General features: G+C 36.0%; 1 protein-coding gene and 2 long non-coding RNA genes across 3 annotated transcripts; 2 read left to right on the top strand and 1 right to left on the bottom strand.

The window, feature by feature from the left end:
• Positions 1-1,428: 1,428 nt before the first annotated feature.
• Positions 1,429-3,237, bottom strand: LOC122026604 (cell division cycle protein 48 homolog). The gene is made up of 5 exons (XM_042585340.1): positions 3,207-3,237; positions 2,089-2,878; positions 1,939-2,022; positions 1,786-1,843; positions 1,429-1,512 (listed from the first exon to the last, which is right to left on the bottom strand). Exons 1-5 carry the CDS (start codon positions 3,235-3,237, stop codon positions 1,429-1,431), a joined length of 1,047 nt encoding a protein of 348 aa, XP_042441274.1.
• A 7,083-nt stretch (positions 3,238-10,320) lies between these two features.
• LOC122028034 lies at positions 10,321-12,743 on the top strand. Its single transcript, XR_006124608.1, has 3 exons — positions 10,321-10,397; positions 12,144-12,200; positions 12,599-12,743. It is a non-coding gene; the product is annotated as an uncharacterized LOC122028034 (long non-coding RNA).
• Positions 12,744-15,440: 2,697 nt separating this feature from the next.
• On the top strand, positions 15,441-16,240 carry LOC122026175. The gene is made up of 3 exons (XR_006124044.1): positions 15,441-15,500; positions 15,560-15,660; positions 16,198-16,240. It is a non-coding gene; the product is annotated as an uncharacterized LOC122026175 (long non-coding RNA).
• The last annotated feature ends 2,820 nt before the right edge of the window (positions 16,241-19,060 follow it).

The raw sequence follows: 19,060 nt of genomic DNA, 5'->3' as shown, positions 1-19,060 counted from the left end.
GAACTTTTCTAACAACCTATGTGTTCCTCATGAGTTAAAGTTGAATTGGAAACGGAACTTAACATTTTTACTTCAAGTTTAACTCATGTATTCTTCAATAGTTAAAACTTGGATTGCAAATGATACTTAACATTATTAATCCAAGTTCATCCCATGTTACAGAAGTTGATTAAATATCTATTTTCAGGATTGACTTCCAGGTTAAACATGGCGAGGCACTCGGCCTTCTTGGGTATGGGATCATCCACCACTTCCTAGACAAAGCCTTTCAAAGAAATTAGATATTTAAACTTCTTACAGTAACCCTAGGTTTAACTATAGAGATCTCAATAGAAGCACAAGATCAAAACACTCAATCGAAACACAAAAAATAAACCACGAAATCGCTAGCCTCTTGTGTTGGTATTTCAGGATCCATACAAAGAAAAACTAGTTTCGCTGTGGAATTAAGAACTAGTTATACCTTTCTTTGTAAACAAAGATCTCTTGATCTTCTGCTGTATTCCTCTCCTCCTCTTGGACGTCGTGTGGGCGACGATCTACCAAGATGAAATCCACCCAAGCCTTTCTTCTTTGCCTACAAGTTTCGGCCACCCAAGGAATGCCAAAATAGGAAACTTCCTTCCCTTCTCACTACAACAAAAACCCTCATAGACATCGGTTTTCCACAGGTGTCTATTACATTTTCGACCGATGTCTATGAAGGCGATGTAAAAGGTCTGCCATTTTAGACATCGGGTTAAAACCAGTGTAGTATTACTTAACGACATCGGGTGTAAAACCGATATAATATTATATGTTAATAACACCAGTTTTGGCAGCAGTATACAACCGATGTAATATTAGTTAATGACACCGGTTTACAGCGGTGGAAAACCGATGTAATATCAGTATTGTTTAACGACATAAATTTGATTTCCGAAACAGTGAAAAATCGACAGTATCCAAGAAAATACACAAATATTCACAAATTACACAAATATTCTTCTTCCAACAGTATCCATAAAATACACAAATATTCACAAATTACATAAATATTCTTCTTACAACAGTATCCATAAAATACACAAATATTCTTTTTACATCAAAAGCTAATAGATATTGTGCACATCAAGGTAGAACATCGTGAGTCAAAAATCAAGCTGAGGCTACATTAAATTATGAGAATCATAATCTGTTCAACTTGCTATACTGCTCCATTCTTCTTGCGCCTTTCATTTCCCTAATCTCACCACTTTTCACCTTCAAATGCCTAGTTTTCTGAGTTAAAACATCCACTGTTCTAATCTGTCAAACAAAAGTATCATTTGGTCTACTTAACTACAGCAAAGAACAAAAATAGAAGAAATATACATGCTGTAGAAGTCCTAGAATATCACCATCAGAAAGAAAAAATCATAGTTGGTGGACATAAAACCTCAAACATATCTAGCAAACTACCTCTTGCAGATCCCTCTTGACATTTTCCAGCCCACCAATATCATCCCAGCTGACATTTGGTACTTCAACAACCTGATCAAAACCCAACAAACAATTAGCATATCTCAAGGTAGAAATAGAAGTGGTTTATAGGCCATTCATCAACATATGACAGTAAACACAAGTTACCAACCAGGCACATGAGGCTATAGAATTTCTTGAGTTGAAAAAGGTAAGTTTAATTTAGAAAGAACATCAATGTCAAATTTCTCATTTTCAATTCTTGCAGCAACAATTTATTTTAAAAATTCATGTAGATAATCATATTTAGAAGGAAAAAAACTAACTGAAAATAATTACAATTACCAAAGCAAAGACTTTCAGTTTCACGAAGGGCAGATAGGTTACTAGATCCCAAAGCAGTCTTAAAGTGTTCATTTGTAATAGACATAGAATTGAGAATCTCAGCATCAATTGATTCATCTTCTAGATCAATTATGTCCATCTTTTCACGGATACACTGAGAGCAGCTTCAGTGCATAAAGCAGCAAGGTCAGGCCCAACATAGCCATGAGTATCCGTAGCAATCCTTTCCAAATCAACCTGCATTGAATAAATCAAATTTCATAACTTGGACATTCACTGCAAGATATCTATTAACAAGGTAACAGCAATTGGTAATGTTCACATGCTTCATCAGATAGCTTCATGTTCTTAGTATGGATGCGAAGAACCTCCAATCGGCCAACCTCATCAGGAACACCAATGCCAATTTCTCTGTCAAACCTACCGAATCGTCTAAGAGCTGGATCGATAGTGTTTGGCATGTTCGTAGCCCCAATGACAATTACATGCGCACGAGACTTCAACCCATCCATCAGTGTCAACAGTTGAGACACTATGCGCCTTTCAACTTCCCCATGAGTGTTCTCTCTCTTAGGAGCAATGGAATCAATCTCATCAATGAAGATAATTGAGGGTGCATTTTTCTCTGCTTCCTCAAAAGCCTTCCTCAAATTACTCTCACTCTCACTGGCTAGCTTTGACATGATCTCTGGACCATTGATGCAAAAGAAAAAAGCTCCTGTCTCATTTGCGACTCCTCTAGCTATTAATGTCTTACCTGAACCAGGTGGACCATACAACAAAATACCTTTTGGCGGCTTGACACCAATAGATTTAAATAGTTGAGGATGTCTTAGAGGAAGCTCTACTAGCTCCCTTATCTGAGCCATTTGTTTCCTAACTCCTCCAACATCATCATAACCTACCTCATCAAGCATGTCCTCGTCTTCTCTTTTTACCAGCTCCCCCTCACAGAAAATCTCTGTATCAGGAGCAACAATGCAGTACTCTGCAGGATCAGTTTCTATAACCTTAAACTCAACACTCCTCATCCCACCCCTGACAAGGAAAAGATCCCCTTTTCTAACAGGACGATATGCTTCCAAAAAATAATCTGCAAAATTGTTAAATTTTAAGTCAAAAGAACTAGAAAAAGTAACAAAGAAAACAAATCACGAGTATCAGACAACTCCAGCCTCAATAAGTCTTGTTATAACAAGATAGAATAAATTTTCATGTGGTTCCAGTAAATCAAAACTCTAACATAGAGTTGAAATGCACTGGTATGCATAAATTCATGAGATTACTTATGGAAGAAACGATTAGGAACTGATCAAGACTGAACCAAACAAGATAGATGTAGCTAACATAAACTAAATGAGTGAAACCAGTCACTCATGCATAAACGAGACATGGAACTAGCATATGTTGAATCAAATTACAGGAACTATGATCCACTCCAATTAGAACCATCAATGTGAGCTCATGAAAACATTGAATATTTACAAGAGAAAAATACTGCTACAACATTTCAGCATTTACAAGTAGAAAAGTGATTATTAAGAACATTTATAATCATAATAGATACATGAATCAAATAATTTATAGATGAAATAAAAAAAAAGATAAGAGCATAACTGATTGTCAGAAAGCTTCAAGCAATGACAGGTAGCTTGATTAGTTAGATTACAAAACCCAAACAACTATATAATAAATCCAGATTTGATCAAACCAGTAACTTAAATCAATAAATGAAAATGTAGAGGATGACTTAACAAAGGTTAAATAAGGGACCAATCTGTGTAAATACTTTGCACGCATGCTAGAGAAATCAATCATTATAGTTATTGTTATTTAAAAACCAGCTGCACTTCATTAGTACTTAAATATTTTTTTTATTTACTCAAGAATTTAGTTTACTACATCATATATCCAGTATTAAGGGAAATTAAGAGTAGAACGTTTTTCTATAGAGAGAACACAATGCAAGCTCTATATGCTCCTGCTACATCTTATTCGAAACGTTAAGTTGCTCCAAGGTTCTTGTAGTGCTCCGAACATGGACTCTTAGCAAACTCTTCAATCACCTAATAATTGAAAAGAATCAAACAATTTGTTACCTTCGGTTAGTGATCATGTTGATAGTTTTTCAAGTAGCACAAGTAAACAAGGCATGCTTACTTCAATGCTTGCAATAAGGATCTTCAGTGGTTCACAAGGTATCAGAAAGTTGAATTTGCAGTTACAAATGAAGTAAAAGAATCATATTCAGCTGTCAAAAGATAACTAGGTCCATGCTCTTAGAGAGAACCATACAAAACAAAATGAAAGGTTTTGAACATAAAAAAATAAAAATAAAAAATGTTAGTCATGCCAAGACTGAGATCACTCATCTATCTATCATTTTAACCTAATAAATTAGCTACTTTGGTTTTGCAGAGTCTCCCAATTGTGTAGGAACCTCAGTAGCTTTTATCCCAAGTTAAGAGAAGAATAATAATGAGGAAAATCAATTTATGTATTTACAACACTATTTTGATGTTAAATGACACAGATGTAAGTAATAATGCAATAAAAAGGAGAAAAGAAATACCTTAAAGTCAAGGTACTGATCTGTCTTGTTAATTAGCTCCAGGGAACACGAGCTCTGCTTCTTCAACTCAACTGCTCGATCCACAACTAGCAAAAAAATTGTTAGAAAACTAACTGAATTCCTTGTGATCAAACAGTCCACCCAAGAAGCCAAACAAAACAATCCACAACCATCATGCATGATCATAAAAAAAGGGAAATGTAGGACTTAGACTATTTCGAAGACCAAATGCGAACCATTAAGCAAGTTTAAGATCATACACGACTCCAACCTCACACCGTCCAGAAAGAAAGCAAACCACGAAAAACGCATAAAACATGGATCGATTGATCGAGGAGGAGAAAAGGGAAATGTAGACTTACAGACGAACTTGAGCTCCTTAGGCTTGATTTCCAGTAACCCTCCTCTCATTTCTCTTCGACTCTGTTTGCGATTTGTTGCCTCCTCCTAACAAATTGAAAGTGTAGAACCCGGAGATCAGTACAACGATGGTATGTCAGAGAGGAAAGGTTCGATTTTGGCGGAGTGTAGATTTTGTAGACCCAGGAGATTGATATAATCGGAGTTCGAAGGTGGTCTCGCAGACAACCACTAAAAGGCAGGAACCAAACCGATCTACGGGCGTAGATTTGCAAAGAAAACAAATCGATTGAGTAAACACTACACATATCAACCGATCCACTCAAATCTCCCAGCGACGACCACAATAGTGAAAAGGCAAACAAAACCAACATCAGATCAAAGAAATGCAACAGGTAAGAATGTAGATGTAAGGAGGGGATTAGGGTTTTCACATTTCCACAGGGCCTCAATCTTCACCCTCAATCTTCCCAGGCTGTAAAAAGGGCCACAAAGACTTCATCCAGCGGAACCCCTCTCCTTCCGAGGCAAAGGCAAGGGCGGGCGGTGAGGAAAGCATCACGATGTTGCTGGCGCGGGCGAAGCCGAAGCTCCCCGAGCTTCCCCTTTTCCTACCCGGGATGATCGTGATTGTGAAGAACCCCAAGAACCCTTTCCACATGTACAGTGGGATCGTGCAGAGGGTCACCGACGGGAAGGTCGGTGTGCTCTTCGAAGGGGGGAATTGCATCTATCATTTATGCTGTGGTTTTGCTTAGGACCGAAGCAGGTGGTTTTGATCTTGATCGGGAGAGGCAGGTACGCTAGAAGGAGAAGAGGGAGATGAGGGGCTGAGAGAGATGGTCGGAGGAAAGTGGTGGTGCCGTAGCAACAATATAGGTTTAGGGCTAAGTATGGGTGGACGACGCGATATAGGTTTAGGTTTGAAGGGAAGAGTGAAGTGTTACAAATTTCGGCTAAGTATGGGTGGAAAAATTAAATTATTTTATTTTATCATAGACACCGGATTTTAAAAACCATTGTTAAAATCGGTGTCTATTAACGAAAAAGGCGCTCATAGACATCACCTAAAAAACCGATGTCTATGAGCGAAAATCTGCTCTCATAAACACCGATTTTTGGAAAAATCAGTGTAAAATACTCAAAAACATCGGTTTTTGCTTAAAACCGTTGTTGTTCCACCGATGTCTATGAGGGTTTTTGTTGTAGTATCTTCTTCCCCTCCAAGCAAACCGGCCACAAGAAGATGGAGCTTGATGTGCCACCGGCCTTAAGAGAAGAAAACAAAGGGAGAAGGGAAAGAGAGAAGGGTTGGCCACCAAGGAACAAAGAACCACCGGCCACCAAGGATATATAAGGTAGAGTCCCTCCTTCTCTTCTTCTTCTCCTTAAAGCAACCGACCACCAATGGAATCAAAAGTGTGTCGCCGGCCCTAAGCTTTAGAAGAAAAGAGAGGAGCCGACCACCAAGGATAGAACAAGAGAGGAATCATGTAGATCATTATTATTCATCTAAGGCACCATCTATCCTCTTTTATAATCCTTGGTAATGGCTAAAAAGGAAAATTTTAAACATAATTAAAACTTCCTTTTAATTCCAATCATAGCAAAAAAGGAAATTTTAATAATAATTAAAATCTCTCTCTTTTAAATTTCCTATTGTGATGGCTACAAAAGGAAAGTTTTAAAATTAATCTCTCTCTTTTAAACAATGTAAAAGGCTACAAAAAAGGAAAGATTAGAATTAAAACTTCTCTTTTAAATCATGGTTACAAAAAAGGAAAGTTTTGTCAAAATTAAAATATCTCTTTTTAAATATTGTAGATAACTACAAAAAAGGAAAGATTAAAATCTCTCTTTTAAACCTTTGTAGATAGCTATAAAAGGAAAGATTTTTAAATTTAAAACTCTTTTTTAAAACCATATGGATGGCTATAAAAGGAAAGATTTATTTTTTATAATTAAAATCTCTCTTTTAAATCCCTTTAAGGATAACTATAAAAGGAAAGATTTTAAAAACTAAAACTCCCTTTTAATTCCCATGTGGTCGAGCCCTTGCTTGGGCACCAAGCAAGGCTTGGCCGGCCACATCTTGGACACTAAGATGTGCTTGGCCGGCCACATCTTGGACATCAAGATGTGCTTGGCCGACCCTAACATGGACTAGAAGATGAGCTTGAGTGGATACAAGGCTTTATATATAGAGGCTACAATAGGGACTGAGAGAAGGAATTGGTTTTAGCCTCCCGATGAGCTTGAGCTTCCTGTGTTCGACCCGAACACCCAACTCAAGTTCATCAATAATAACTCATACCACTAAAGAGTTATTATTGAACTACCATACCAATCTCATATTACATTATGAGCTCCTTCTTATCATGAGTGCATTAATCTACCTGTGTTTAAGATATCGAATGTCCATTTATTAAAGAGTTATTGACAATTCAATTAATATCTAGCTCCAAGAGTAGTACCACTCAACTTCATTGTCATATCGGACTAAGTCCACCTGCAGAGTTTACATGTCAATCCTTATGAGCTCCTCGAGGAGACATCATCAACATAGATAACTAGGACACAGTTTCCTTCTATAATCAACAACACATCATATAAATAATATTATTTCTTAACTTATTGAGTCTATTGATTTAACGAATAAATCTCACCCATTGATAAATTAAAGAAATAAATACTAAGTATATGTGCTTGTTATTATATCGGGATTAAGAGTACGCACATCCATAATAACAGAGGTTATGTTTCTTTTATACAGTCAGTATAAAAATAGCAACCTCAAATGGTCCTACTCAATACACACATAGTGTACTAGTGTAATTTTATAGTCAAGATAAACTAATACTAAATTACACTACAACCATTCCAATAGTTTGTCCCAATCCATCTTGGTTGTGAGCTACTATTTATAATTTATAAGGAACTGATAACATGATCTTCTGTGTGACACCACACACCATGTTATCTACAATATAAATTAAATGGGCAACTGCATTTTACTAAATGCAGACATTTGACTAATGTGATTCTCATTTCAAAATAAATGTTCATACAAAAAGCTAGACTTTTAGTATACATCCTAACAGTTTTAACTTTTTAACATATCTGAACTTTGGAAGCATTCAAGAAAGTGATTAAGAAAAAATGGTTGATGATTAAATGAGATTAAGAAAGTTGTTTATGCTTAGGAGTTAGAAAGAGTATGGAACTTGAGAGGTGAGTAGAGGTCAAGGGTGTGCCTACGTAGGTGGGAAGGAGTTAAAGCATTGGAGAGAGAGGGAAAGCAATCATCTGTTACGTTGAAGAAGAAAAAGTAAGAAGGAATGGAGCAACTTGGATCTCCTTTCCCTATTTCTGTTTCCATCCAAAAGTAGATAGAAAGAAGGGGAAATTTGCTAAGAAAGGTAGGCAACTCTTTTTTCATGCTTCCTGTATGTATTCTTAGTTTTAGTTTCAACTCACAGGAATACTATCTGAGAGTTCTTATGGAGAAGGTGGATTGATAAATCTGGTGTAGAAATTTGCTAATCCTCATTCTCTTTCCATTGCATTTTGTTCTTTTTTCTTGCATTATACTTTTGTTCTCTATATATTTATTATGCTTGGTAATTGTTTCTTGTTTATGTTTGTGTTTTTCTTGCTCATGTTAATAACTTACCTGTCTTTCTTTGCAGTTGGGGGCATTAAGCCGATCAAACTTTAATTGTAAAAGAACGGAAGGTTAGTGAGTGCCCCTCCCTGTCAAAATCTTTTTCTGTTATGTTATCAATGTGTTTCCAACTCCCTTTGTTTCAGAATAAGAAAACTATCATTTGATTCTTTTCATACACATAATCAATTGTTGGTTATTTAATGCTAACTTATGTCATTTGATTCATGTAGGACTAGTCTCATGAATGTTAGCTTGTGAGAACTGAGTGGTCTATTAATGTTGGGACTATTTTGTGTATTCCAATGCAAGAGAGTTAGAAGAACCAACTCAGCAATCAGAAATCAATGTGGACTTTGAACTACTTACACTACTTCAGAGAGGCATAAAAGGAGAGGAAAGGCTTGTTGCTCATAATTTGTTTATCTTATCAACTTGTAACACAATTATTCTTATTAGAAAGAAAAATTATATGATATTTATTTATTTTATTTTTATATGCATGTAGCACAATTATTCCTTTAGTGATAAGTGTATGATATTGATAATTATGTGTGATATTTTTTTTTTAATGCAATTAATCTCAACGTGCGGTTGTGCGCTGTGAATGATATTAACTACAGCACGCAGCTAGGCGTTGTGAATGCAATTTACCGCAGTGCGCAGTTGTGTGCTGCAAGTCCAATTTACTGCAACGTGTGGTCGCGTGTTGCGAATGCAATTTACTGCAGTGCGCAGCTATGCACTGCGAATGTGTCTTGACTTTTAACAGCATGGAGTTGTGCAGCATGCGATGTGCACTGCAGATAGCATAATTGCATGCTGCAAAAAGTCATTTTTGTTGTAGTGAACACACATCACATTCATATGGATGGTCACTCCTACTCACCACTCTAGCTACCATGATATCTATGTGTCCAAGTGGGAAAAACATGACAACTGTATTGCACTCTAGCTACCAATACTCTCAAGTGGCCGAGTGGGCAGTATACATAGTAGTTATCTAGCTACATACCTAAAAAAAAGAAAGGTCACTACCTACACGCAACTCTAGCTATTACTACCCCAAGTGGTAAGTGGGCACGACATGACATGTTAGACGCAACCACTACAACAAAAACCCTCATAGACATCAGTGGAACAACAACGGTTTTAAGCAAAAATCGATGTCTTTGAGTATTTTACACCGATTTTTTCAAAAACCGGTGTCTATGAGCGCAGATTTTAGCTCATAGACATCGATTTTTTAGGCGATGTCTATGAGCGCCTTTTTTTTCGTTAATAGACACCGATTTTAACTGCGATTTTTAAAATCCGGTGTTAATGAACCAAAATAAAATATTTTAATATTCCCACAGCCAAAATTTGCAACACTGTGAAGTTCCCTCCAAACATAAATCTATATCGCGCCCCTTCCTCACGCGACCATCTCTCTCGTCTAAACCTAAACCTAAACCTCCGACCATCTCTCTCAACCTCATCTGCCTCTTCTCCTTCCTAGATCGACGCCCTTGCTTCTCCGTCCGCGTTGTGAAACCTCGGCCACGTTGCTCGCAGTCTCGCTTGTTTTTTTTGTTGGTCCAGTCAGCGGAAGAAGAAAAAAAAAAGTTGCGTCGCATCAAAAAAAGCACCGCCCGCGAGCGAGCTCCTCTCCGCGAGCCCTAGCCACCTTCCTCTCCGCGAGCGAGCTCCTCTCCGCGAGCCACCGCCCTCTCCCCGAGCGAGCTCCTCTTCGCGACCAGCCACCTTCCTCGCCGCGAGCCACCGCACCTTCCTCGCTGCGAGCATCCGCGAGCTGGAGTTCTCCGTGAACCCTATTCCTCTCCGCGAGCAGTCTCCTCACCGCAAGCCCAAGCAGCAGCAGCCAGACACCTTCCTCGCCGCGAGCCACGACCCTCTCCGCGAGCCCTAGCAGAAGCGCCGCGGTCCAAATCCTGGTTGGGAAAAAATAGTACCACCATTACCATCCAGCAGCAAGCCATCCTGGTCCTGCGTTGAATCTTCATCGTCGCTCTGGTAATTTCCCCTCTTTTCTTTATTGGATTCTTGCCTAATTGTCTTCTGTGTCCTTAGGGAATCACTAATGGTTAGGTTTTGTTTGGATTCATGTGCTGGAACAAAGTTATTTGGTTGATTATTTTATTTTTATTTTTTTGGCAAGAAACAAAATGGCCAAATTAATTTGGGTAGATTTCTGGTTTGGCTGGTTTTTCGTGTTTGTGCCTCATATGGAATCAAAAAAATTGTTTCTTTTTAAACCCATGGATTAATCCTCTTTCATCCGTGGATAATTCTAAAAGGCGTGAACTTTCTTGCTGAATTGGTCTTGTAATCCTTCAGTTGAAGCTCGTTTAATCTATTAGCATTATGGCTTCCTATACTTAGTCACACTTCCTTTTTTTTAATTTTTAATCCAAAGATTAGGGGGTTTTTATTGTTGTTTTTAGTACCTTCCTAGAAATATGTTATGGACGACTATAAAGAAGTAATTAGTTCTAATTCATAAAGAGATAATGCTGATTTCTTGCTTGTAATCTGTATTTTACTTATTTGCCTGTGCATTCAATCTAGTTATAGCATCTTTGAAATGAAGAGTATTGAAACCTGTTTGATCCCACTTCTATCCAGTTTTTCTTGAAGGAACTCTCATTAAGTCTTCTTCGTAAGTTGTATAGTAAACCATGAAGAGTGTTTGTTACTCAGTTATGTGATTACACAAACCATGGAAGTGTTCAAGAGATTTGTTATATTAATTTAGTTTGATTTATTTGCATATTGTGCAACTACTAACTCGCCATTGAAAGAAGCTAACTTTATCCAGAGGATTGGAAGTGCAAGTATATCCATGGTTAACAAAAATATATTAGTGTATGCATAGATGTTATGTGACTGATAACTGGATTGAACCTTACTGATATGAGGTTAATCTATGATGTGAACCTTACTGATACATGGTAAAAAGTCAAACTCTTTGACTACCTCCTTAATGTCTCCTATTACTGATCTTTCAAGCCCCGTTGTGTCCATTACTATTACTATGAAGAAATTGAAAGGAAAGAACTACGCTTTGCGTGCTGCAATAGTTTGAGTTTGGTTTGTGGTTCATGATGTAATCGGCGATCTCTTCCAATTAAGATAAGACATTGGGATAGTTACTCACATTGGTTGACTTTAGATTTTTGAGTTGACTGTAGTATTTTATAAATCACTTCAATTGTCAAGGTCATTTAGAATAGTTCTGACAAGGTCTTCACTATTATGTGCCTTCATATTGTTTGCTCTGAGTTAAAGCTAGTGAATGCTCAGATTTTGGGAGCCCCTTCCATTCTACTCCCGTCAGATGTGTAGATGCGGAGGATGTTGGCATTTACCATAGTGGCACAAGTTGGTGTTGTCCTAGATCAAATAATTCGGGGGAACTATTGACTAACACCATCAAACATATTTAAATTGATTATAATTGAATTATAATATGCTTCATTTCTGTGTTACTAGTATGTTCCAATTTACCTCTAGAAGTTTGTGAACTTTGTTTGATTATTTATTGTCTGCTATCTATATATTGTATTGCCATTTCTTTTTGGAGAAGTGTGCTTCAATTTTTTTCCCCCGATGAAATCATCATTGTATTTGTACCTCCCTATATGCATTCCTGAACAAATGGTTTAGAATTTAAGCTTGTGCTATCTGTAAATATTCAGTTTTTTGCTGCTAAATTGTGTTCGAAGTTAACACTTTTATCATGTGTATTTCTATACACAGGAAAAACATAATCAGGAATTTCACTGGTAGCTAAGATCTGTTATTTTGGACAATGAGGTTAGTACTAGTAATGCGTGATATTTACCTTTTCTTTTGTCTTGGCCTTGCTAGATGTTGTCTGTTTAAACAAAATTTCAAAAAATTATTTTCGTAAATTAGTTGACGCTATTGCAACTGGCCTGAAAATTCACAAATTCCATAGTTCAGGACCTTTTAGCTTTTCTTTTATTTGTACAGAGGATGCTTGTCTGTTTTAGAAGGAATTTGACTAAGTGATCATTCATAGAAAAATTGATTTTACATATGACTAGATTCAGAATTTAGAAATTCTGCAGATTTTTTTTTTAAAAAAAAATGTTTAGGTGTCACTTTTTTTTTCCCTGAAATTGACTTATGTATTTCTCCATGTTGGATAATATAAACCTTAAGAGTTGCATATTATGTATATCTTTTAGTAGGCCTCAAGTGAGATGGAATGAAGACAACTTATATGAAATTGAAGCCAATAAACCAGTGAGGCAGAAAATAACTGAACCTAAAACACCTTATCATCCTATGGTTGAGGATGATGGTAAGTCCGCAAATGTTGATTTATTCAAACAACTTGCACTTTGATCTAATATCTATTTAACAAGTTAAAGAGGGAATAAATAACTTTCAGATGCTTAAAACTCATTCATTGGTAATGCAGGTTGTTTATCGCCAAGAAGAGCTTCGCAGGTCCAAATCATCCTCATCTTCTACTGCTTGCTGATTTTTTCCCCCTTTGATGAAGTGTCTTCTTTCTAATTAGAAAAGCTTGTACCAGTTGAAGTTTCTGTGTAGGTACGAATGTGGGCACATTGATTTAATCCTGTGATTAGGTTCAGAATAGATAATTAACATAACATTTCTTCCACTGATACTGTCTTTATCTGATTATTTTGTGTTGCTAACAATGTGGTGCAGCCGTGGAACTATCTATGCTAGTGTTGTCTTCTAAAATAGTTCGTGTATTGCCGTTAATGTTGTTCTAAGGAAAGAATTTATCTCACAATTCATTGTTTACTTAACATTTTGTTCCTTGCATTTCGCTAAGTTAGTTTGCTAAAACAAAAGAACACTTCGTAAGAATGTTTTCCTTATTTTCTCCTCCTTGGTAATATTTTAAGAACTATTGGCAATGCACTTATTGAGATTGTTTTCATGTCTAATTTGAATATTTTGATCTCTGAGTGTCTGGAATGAGAAGATTAAGTTCATAATGTTATGAATGGAGTGAACTATTGGCAATGACACTGCTTGAACAAGAAGCAATTTTTGTTCAGTGGAGTTGAGGGAGAGTTTTATTTTTACTGTATTCATCTATTTATTTTAGTCTTAAAGTTCTCCTGGTTAATGAAGTTAGAATGATTAGTTACCATATGAATGCATATTAATGATCTTCATTTTTGTTGAGTCTCATTAATAATCACTTCCATTCAATAACATAACTTGAAGTTTAGTTTTACTATAAGGGCGTGCTCTACTTTTTTTTTTTCTCTTTTTACCCCAATTCTAGATGAAAGATTTTCTGAAATAGTTGGAAGCCCTTATTACATGGCTCCAGAAGTTTTAAAACGGAATTATGGACCAGAAATTGATATATGGAGTGCTGGAGTTATACTCTATATCTTACTATGTGGAGTTCCACCATTTTGGGCTGGTAAGCTTTCTATCAATAAATCCATTTTGGTAACTATGCATTGGGGATATCTGGACGCAGGAAACCTTGTTGGCATCTATTATGAACAAAGTCAACTTGACATGGCAATTCTGCATTACAAGCAAGCTATCAACTGTGATTCTACCTTTATTGAAGCTTACAATAATCTGGTAAGTTGATAATGGTCTAATATGTCAAAATGTGGTATCCTTCTTGATGGTGAGCCAGGTTAGTTAATGATCGACTTTCTTGCACATTAAAAGGGGAATGCTCTCAAAGACGCTGGACATTATAGGGTGACTTTTTAATTTGGATATTTTTATTCTCTTAAGGTTTGGCAGAGAGGTTTGATTGGGATAAAGTCATGGAAGAGAATTACATTATTGGCCTCAAACAGGTGATAAAATGTTTCTCTTTTAAGTGTTTAAGATTGCATAGTATGGATTTTGGTTACTTCTATGATCAGGTTCGGCTCTATATATTTATCATGTATGGCTTTGGGTTCCTTCCTCCTCGTGTTATAACATTTGAGCAACAACATCAACGTTTTAGTGAGTCATGATCCTGTGTATCTTGGGCATGTTCAATTATGCAGCGATTTTATTATTACATGTATTTCTGCACATAACTATTTTTTTGCTTTACGTTTCATCTCACTTATTTTAACAACTAAATTGTGTACAACTTTGTTGGACCAGCATGTACCTTCTGCGTCAGAAGTTTCATGATTTAAATCTATTCCTCATATGCTAGTCTTCCTAATCATTTGTGTTTTGGTGAACTTCTTGATGCTAATTATGAAGCCATTTCTGTTGGACTAACTACAATTTAACAACTTTCATTACGCACTTAGTATGTGTATGATATGAGTTACTTATGAAGTATACAATAGTCTTTTGTAGAGTATTTTGTTCTTCTTGAAAAACTTTAAGATACTGTAAAGTGTGATTGAATGTCTTTTCTGCATAATGCAGCAGTTTTCTATAGTAAATCCAACATATATGAAAAGCTGATTAACTTATTTTAACCTTCCCGATCAACTTGTTTCAATTAGACATAATAGGGTTTAGTCTATAATGTTTCTAAACTATTGAAAAGTTATAACTGTTTTCAAAATTTTTATGCCTTGTGACTTTCTAGGATACTCTCTAGCTACCATTCCTTTGATGTTGAATTCTGAATGCTATATTCTCAACACACTTCATTTTGGCGAAGTTGAATTTGTAGACAAGCCTAGTACCTGGACTAATTTTGTTTCTTCTGCTTAATACAATGTTAAATCCGATTAGATGATTATCTGCCCCATGAGCTTAAGCTGTCAGTAAATCACTTGATTTATGCTATTTTATGCAATATAATAAGTCATTCCCCCCCCCCTAATTTATATCGTTTAACTTGTGTGCCTGCAAACAATTGTGAATTTTCCTCCTTTATAGAGAATTATATATCTGCTTGCAGGAAAAGAACGATGTTAAGCTTGAGAAAGTTCTAACAACTATGGAACACGCAGCTATGGAAAACAAAACAGTAATATTAACAACTTTGAATGCTGCCTGGGCTTCTCCTGGTTCTATTATAGATTTGTCTTTTCAAAGTTTTCGGACAGGAGATGGAACACGCAGACTCCTGGACCATTTGGTAATCATTGCCTTGGACAAGAAAGCGTACATAAGGTGCATATCCTTGCATACTCACTGTTTTGCTCTTTGTACTGAGGGAATGGATTTCTCAGATGAGAAGATTTACATGACTGCTGGATATTTGTCAATGATGTGGAGAAGGATAGAATTTCTGCGTGTTATTCTCGAAATGGGATACAACTTTATTTTCTCGGTAAAATTCTCCTTCCTATGATTGACCTTTGTAATATTCTGTTTGTTAAAGTACTGATGTGTGAAAGTGACCATACCTTCTGGATCTTCTTGTTCTCTAAGTATCTATTTCTATGTAGACTATCTTCCCTTTTTTTTGTTCATAGCCAAGTTTGCAGGCAATGCTCTATTGTTAAACTTTGTTCCTTGTTTCTTGTTTGTGCAACATATTTTGTTACTCCTTCTTTCATCTGCTGCAAACGCATATAAGATAGAATCATATATATCTACAGACTTATGCATGGAATGCATGCCTAGGATAATAGTTTGCTTGAGTGTATGAAAGTTTATCCAATGGGATAGGCATTAAGTTGTCCATATAAGCATCAGTATGTGATAGACTCATTGTTATCCATGCTCTTACTGCCTAATATTCTTTATATAGCTTTGCATATAATTCTGTTAGCAGGAACTGCTAACATCTTGTACTACTGATACTCTGCATGTTGTATCCTTTTTAGTCTTGGTTTACTAATATATTATTTATGTGTTTTTACAGTTTACAAATCTCAAGTACTCCAGAGTTGAAATTGATGAAGTACGGTTCGAGTGGGCTGAATGCATGCTAGATTACATTTGAAGTGTGGTTCTACCTTGATGTGTTAAAAGAATGTTCTACCTTGATTTTGATATCTATTAGCTAGCTTTTGATGTAAAAAAGAATGTTTGAGTATTTTATGGATATTGTTGTAAGAAGATTATTTATATAATTTGTGAATATTTGTGTATTTTATGGATATTATTGAATGAAGAATATTTGTATAATTTGTGAATATTTGTGTTTTTTTTTATTGTCAGTTTTTTATTGTTTTGGAAATCAAATTTGTGCTGTTAAAAAATATACATATTACATCGGTTTTCCACCGCTGCAAAACCGGTGTTATTAACTAATATTACATCGGTCATTTACCGCTGTCAAAACTGGTGTTATTAACATACAATATTACATCGGTTTTACACCGTTGATGAAACGGTGTCGTTAAGTGATACTACACCGGTTAATAACCGATTCGAAGACCGGTGTCGTTAAGTGATACTGCACCGATTTTAACCCGATGTCTAAAATGGCAGACTTTTAACATCGGCTTCGTAGACATCGGTCGAAAATGAAATAGACACCGGTGGAAAACCAATGTCTATGAAGGTTTTTGTTGTAGTGAACTCCAGCTACCACTATCCTGACACTACAATAAATATGACTTTCCACAACGCATCATCAATGACGCACAATTAGGGCACATCGTTAATAATAGTTTTATTGTACACTCAATAAAATACGTTGCAGATAGTATTATATTTATACAAACGACGTGTGTAGAAAAAGTATACTATCAATACACTTTTCTATGGTATACAAAGTGTATTGTTAAAACATAATATTAACAGCTTGCGGAGTGTGCTATTAATATTATTGTACTTTTATTATTGACGGCGTACAAATAATTCATACTATCAATAATTATTATTAAAATATTAACAACGTGAGCTTGCATGCTGTTAATAATATTTAAGATTTTATAAAAAAATTAATCCCCAAAATCTTTCACAAACCTCCCAAAAAGCTTCAATCCCCCAAACCCTCGCAAAAACACTCTTCCATCAAAAAGACTCACCGCGGATTTTTTTTTCACGAAAACTCTCTTCTCCACATCCTCACTGCGACCTTTTTCTTTCTCCACAACCTCTTCTATGGGACAACCAAATCTACGAAAAACCTCTTCTCTGCACCCTCTTCTCCACGAAAACCATCCTCAGCCCTCCTTGCCCTCCTCCACAAAACCATCCTCAGCCCTCCTCTACCCTCCTCCGCTAAACCCTCCTCCGCCCTCTTCCAAAATCTTTCTGTAGCAAAACTCTAAACCCTAAACTCCCTCTCCATCGTTGTCACTCTAATATGCCCACTGTAGTCACTCCATTGGCAGTCACTCCAATACACCCATTGGCAGCCACCCAAGCCCTCTCTGGCGAACCCATCTCCTCTCCACAGAAATGAACATCAACCATTGTCTTCTGACTTTTTTAGGTAATGTTCGAACTATTTAGCACTTGCTCTTTAGTTGGAGACATGAGATTATTTGGGGCAGTTTTAAACGTAGGGACTGTGTACTAGCGCTGTAATCCGTCTCTTGATGCAAGGGAAGAACTCACATATTATGGTCTTCAGTGAAAGTCTCTTTTTTATCTATATGCTTCCACCAATAATCTTCAACGTAGGGTACTTTTTATATTCTTTCTTCATGTTTCACTTGTTAGTTTTATACCTGGGGAAATGATTCGTATGTTTGTTTCTCTCATTTGAGTTTTGAGCTTCATAGTTTCATTATGGTATGGGGCTTCTTTCTTTTATCTGTTGATACATGAAATTTTTTCTTATTGTTCTATCACTTCCCTATCTAATTAACAATGCATTAAATTTTTGTTGTTTATGCATCTAAATACAAGATACTTGTATACTTGTTTAAAATTACATTGCTAGTTCTCGTTAACCATGACACGATGACTATTAACTAGTTATGAGATCAAACAAGTTCTCATGTTGGTTTCAATCATGGAAGTTGCTCATTTTTTTGTTCATTGTTTTTGAAAGCCTTTCAAGAAAAGAAAACAACATGGACTTAATGGTGGCAATTGAGTCCATGTTGTTTTCTTTTCTTTTCTTGAAAGGCTCACGTTTGTTATGAACATGGTGAAGAAAGTGCTCAAAATAATTTATCTAATTGAATTGAAGGGCTTTATTGATGTTCAAAGGGAGCATTACTTTAGGTATGTATTCTTGATCTTCAATTTTAAAATTTTCCATTTTGTTGTTCATACTATATGAGTTGTTAGAGATGGTCTACTTGTGATTCATATTCTCTCGTTGATGTTGTTGTATATTTATGCTATAAAAAAATAATGGCATTGCTTGAATTGTGTAGCTTCATATCGCTAATTAAATTGGCTAGTTGCCATGTTTTAAATATTGCTAATGTATTGGTAATAAACTAATCCTACTCAAACTAAAGTTACCGATATTCTAATGAACTTTATTCCAATAAGCTTGCTATGTTTCTCATGTTCTAAGCCAATTCATTTCCAAAATCAGTTTCAGAATTCATGTTTGTTAGTGGATCAATGGAAAAAAAACTTAATACATATTTAGAAATTTTAAATAACGCTATAAAAAAATTCATGAATACTGACGGGAATACTGCCAGAATCAAGTTTCTATCGCAAATACCTCTAGATTTCCGACGAAAACTTGATTCCATCGGTAATGTCCGACGGAAACAAATTTTTGTCGATAATTTGAGGGTTTTACCGACGGAATTAATATTCCATCAGTAATTCCGACTTAACGCCCCAACCCTAGCTTTGTGTTT

Source organism: Zingiber officinale, chromosome 10A (genome assembly GCF_018446385.1).
Source record: "Zingiber officinale cultivar Zhangliang chromosome 10A, Zo_v1.1, whole genome shotgun sequence".
Classification (NCBI taxonomy): Eukaryota; Viridiplantae; Streptophyta; class Magnoliopsida; order Zingiberales; family Zingiberaceae; genus Zingiber; species Zingiber officinale.
Note: the sequence above shows the minus strand (reverse complement) of the source record. Positions and strands in the feature narration are given on the sequence as shown.

Coding starts and splice junctions, on each gene's coding strand:
- LOC122026604 (XM_042585340.1), bottom strand. CDS start 3,237: ATGGTTCTAATTGGAGTGGATCATAGTTCCT. Junction 2,879..3,206: donor TGGAGTGGATCATAGTTCCT/GTAATTTGATTC, acceptor ACAATTTTGCAG/ATTATTTTTTGGAAGCATAT. Junction 2,023..2,088: donor TGTGAACATTACCAATTGCT/GTTACCTTGTTA, acceptor TATTCAATGCAG/GTTGATTTGGAAAGGATTGC.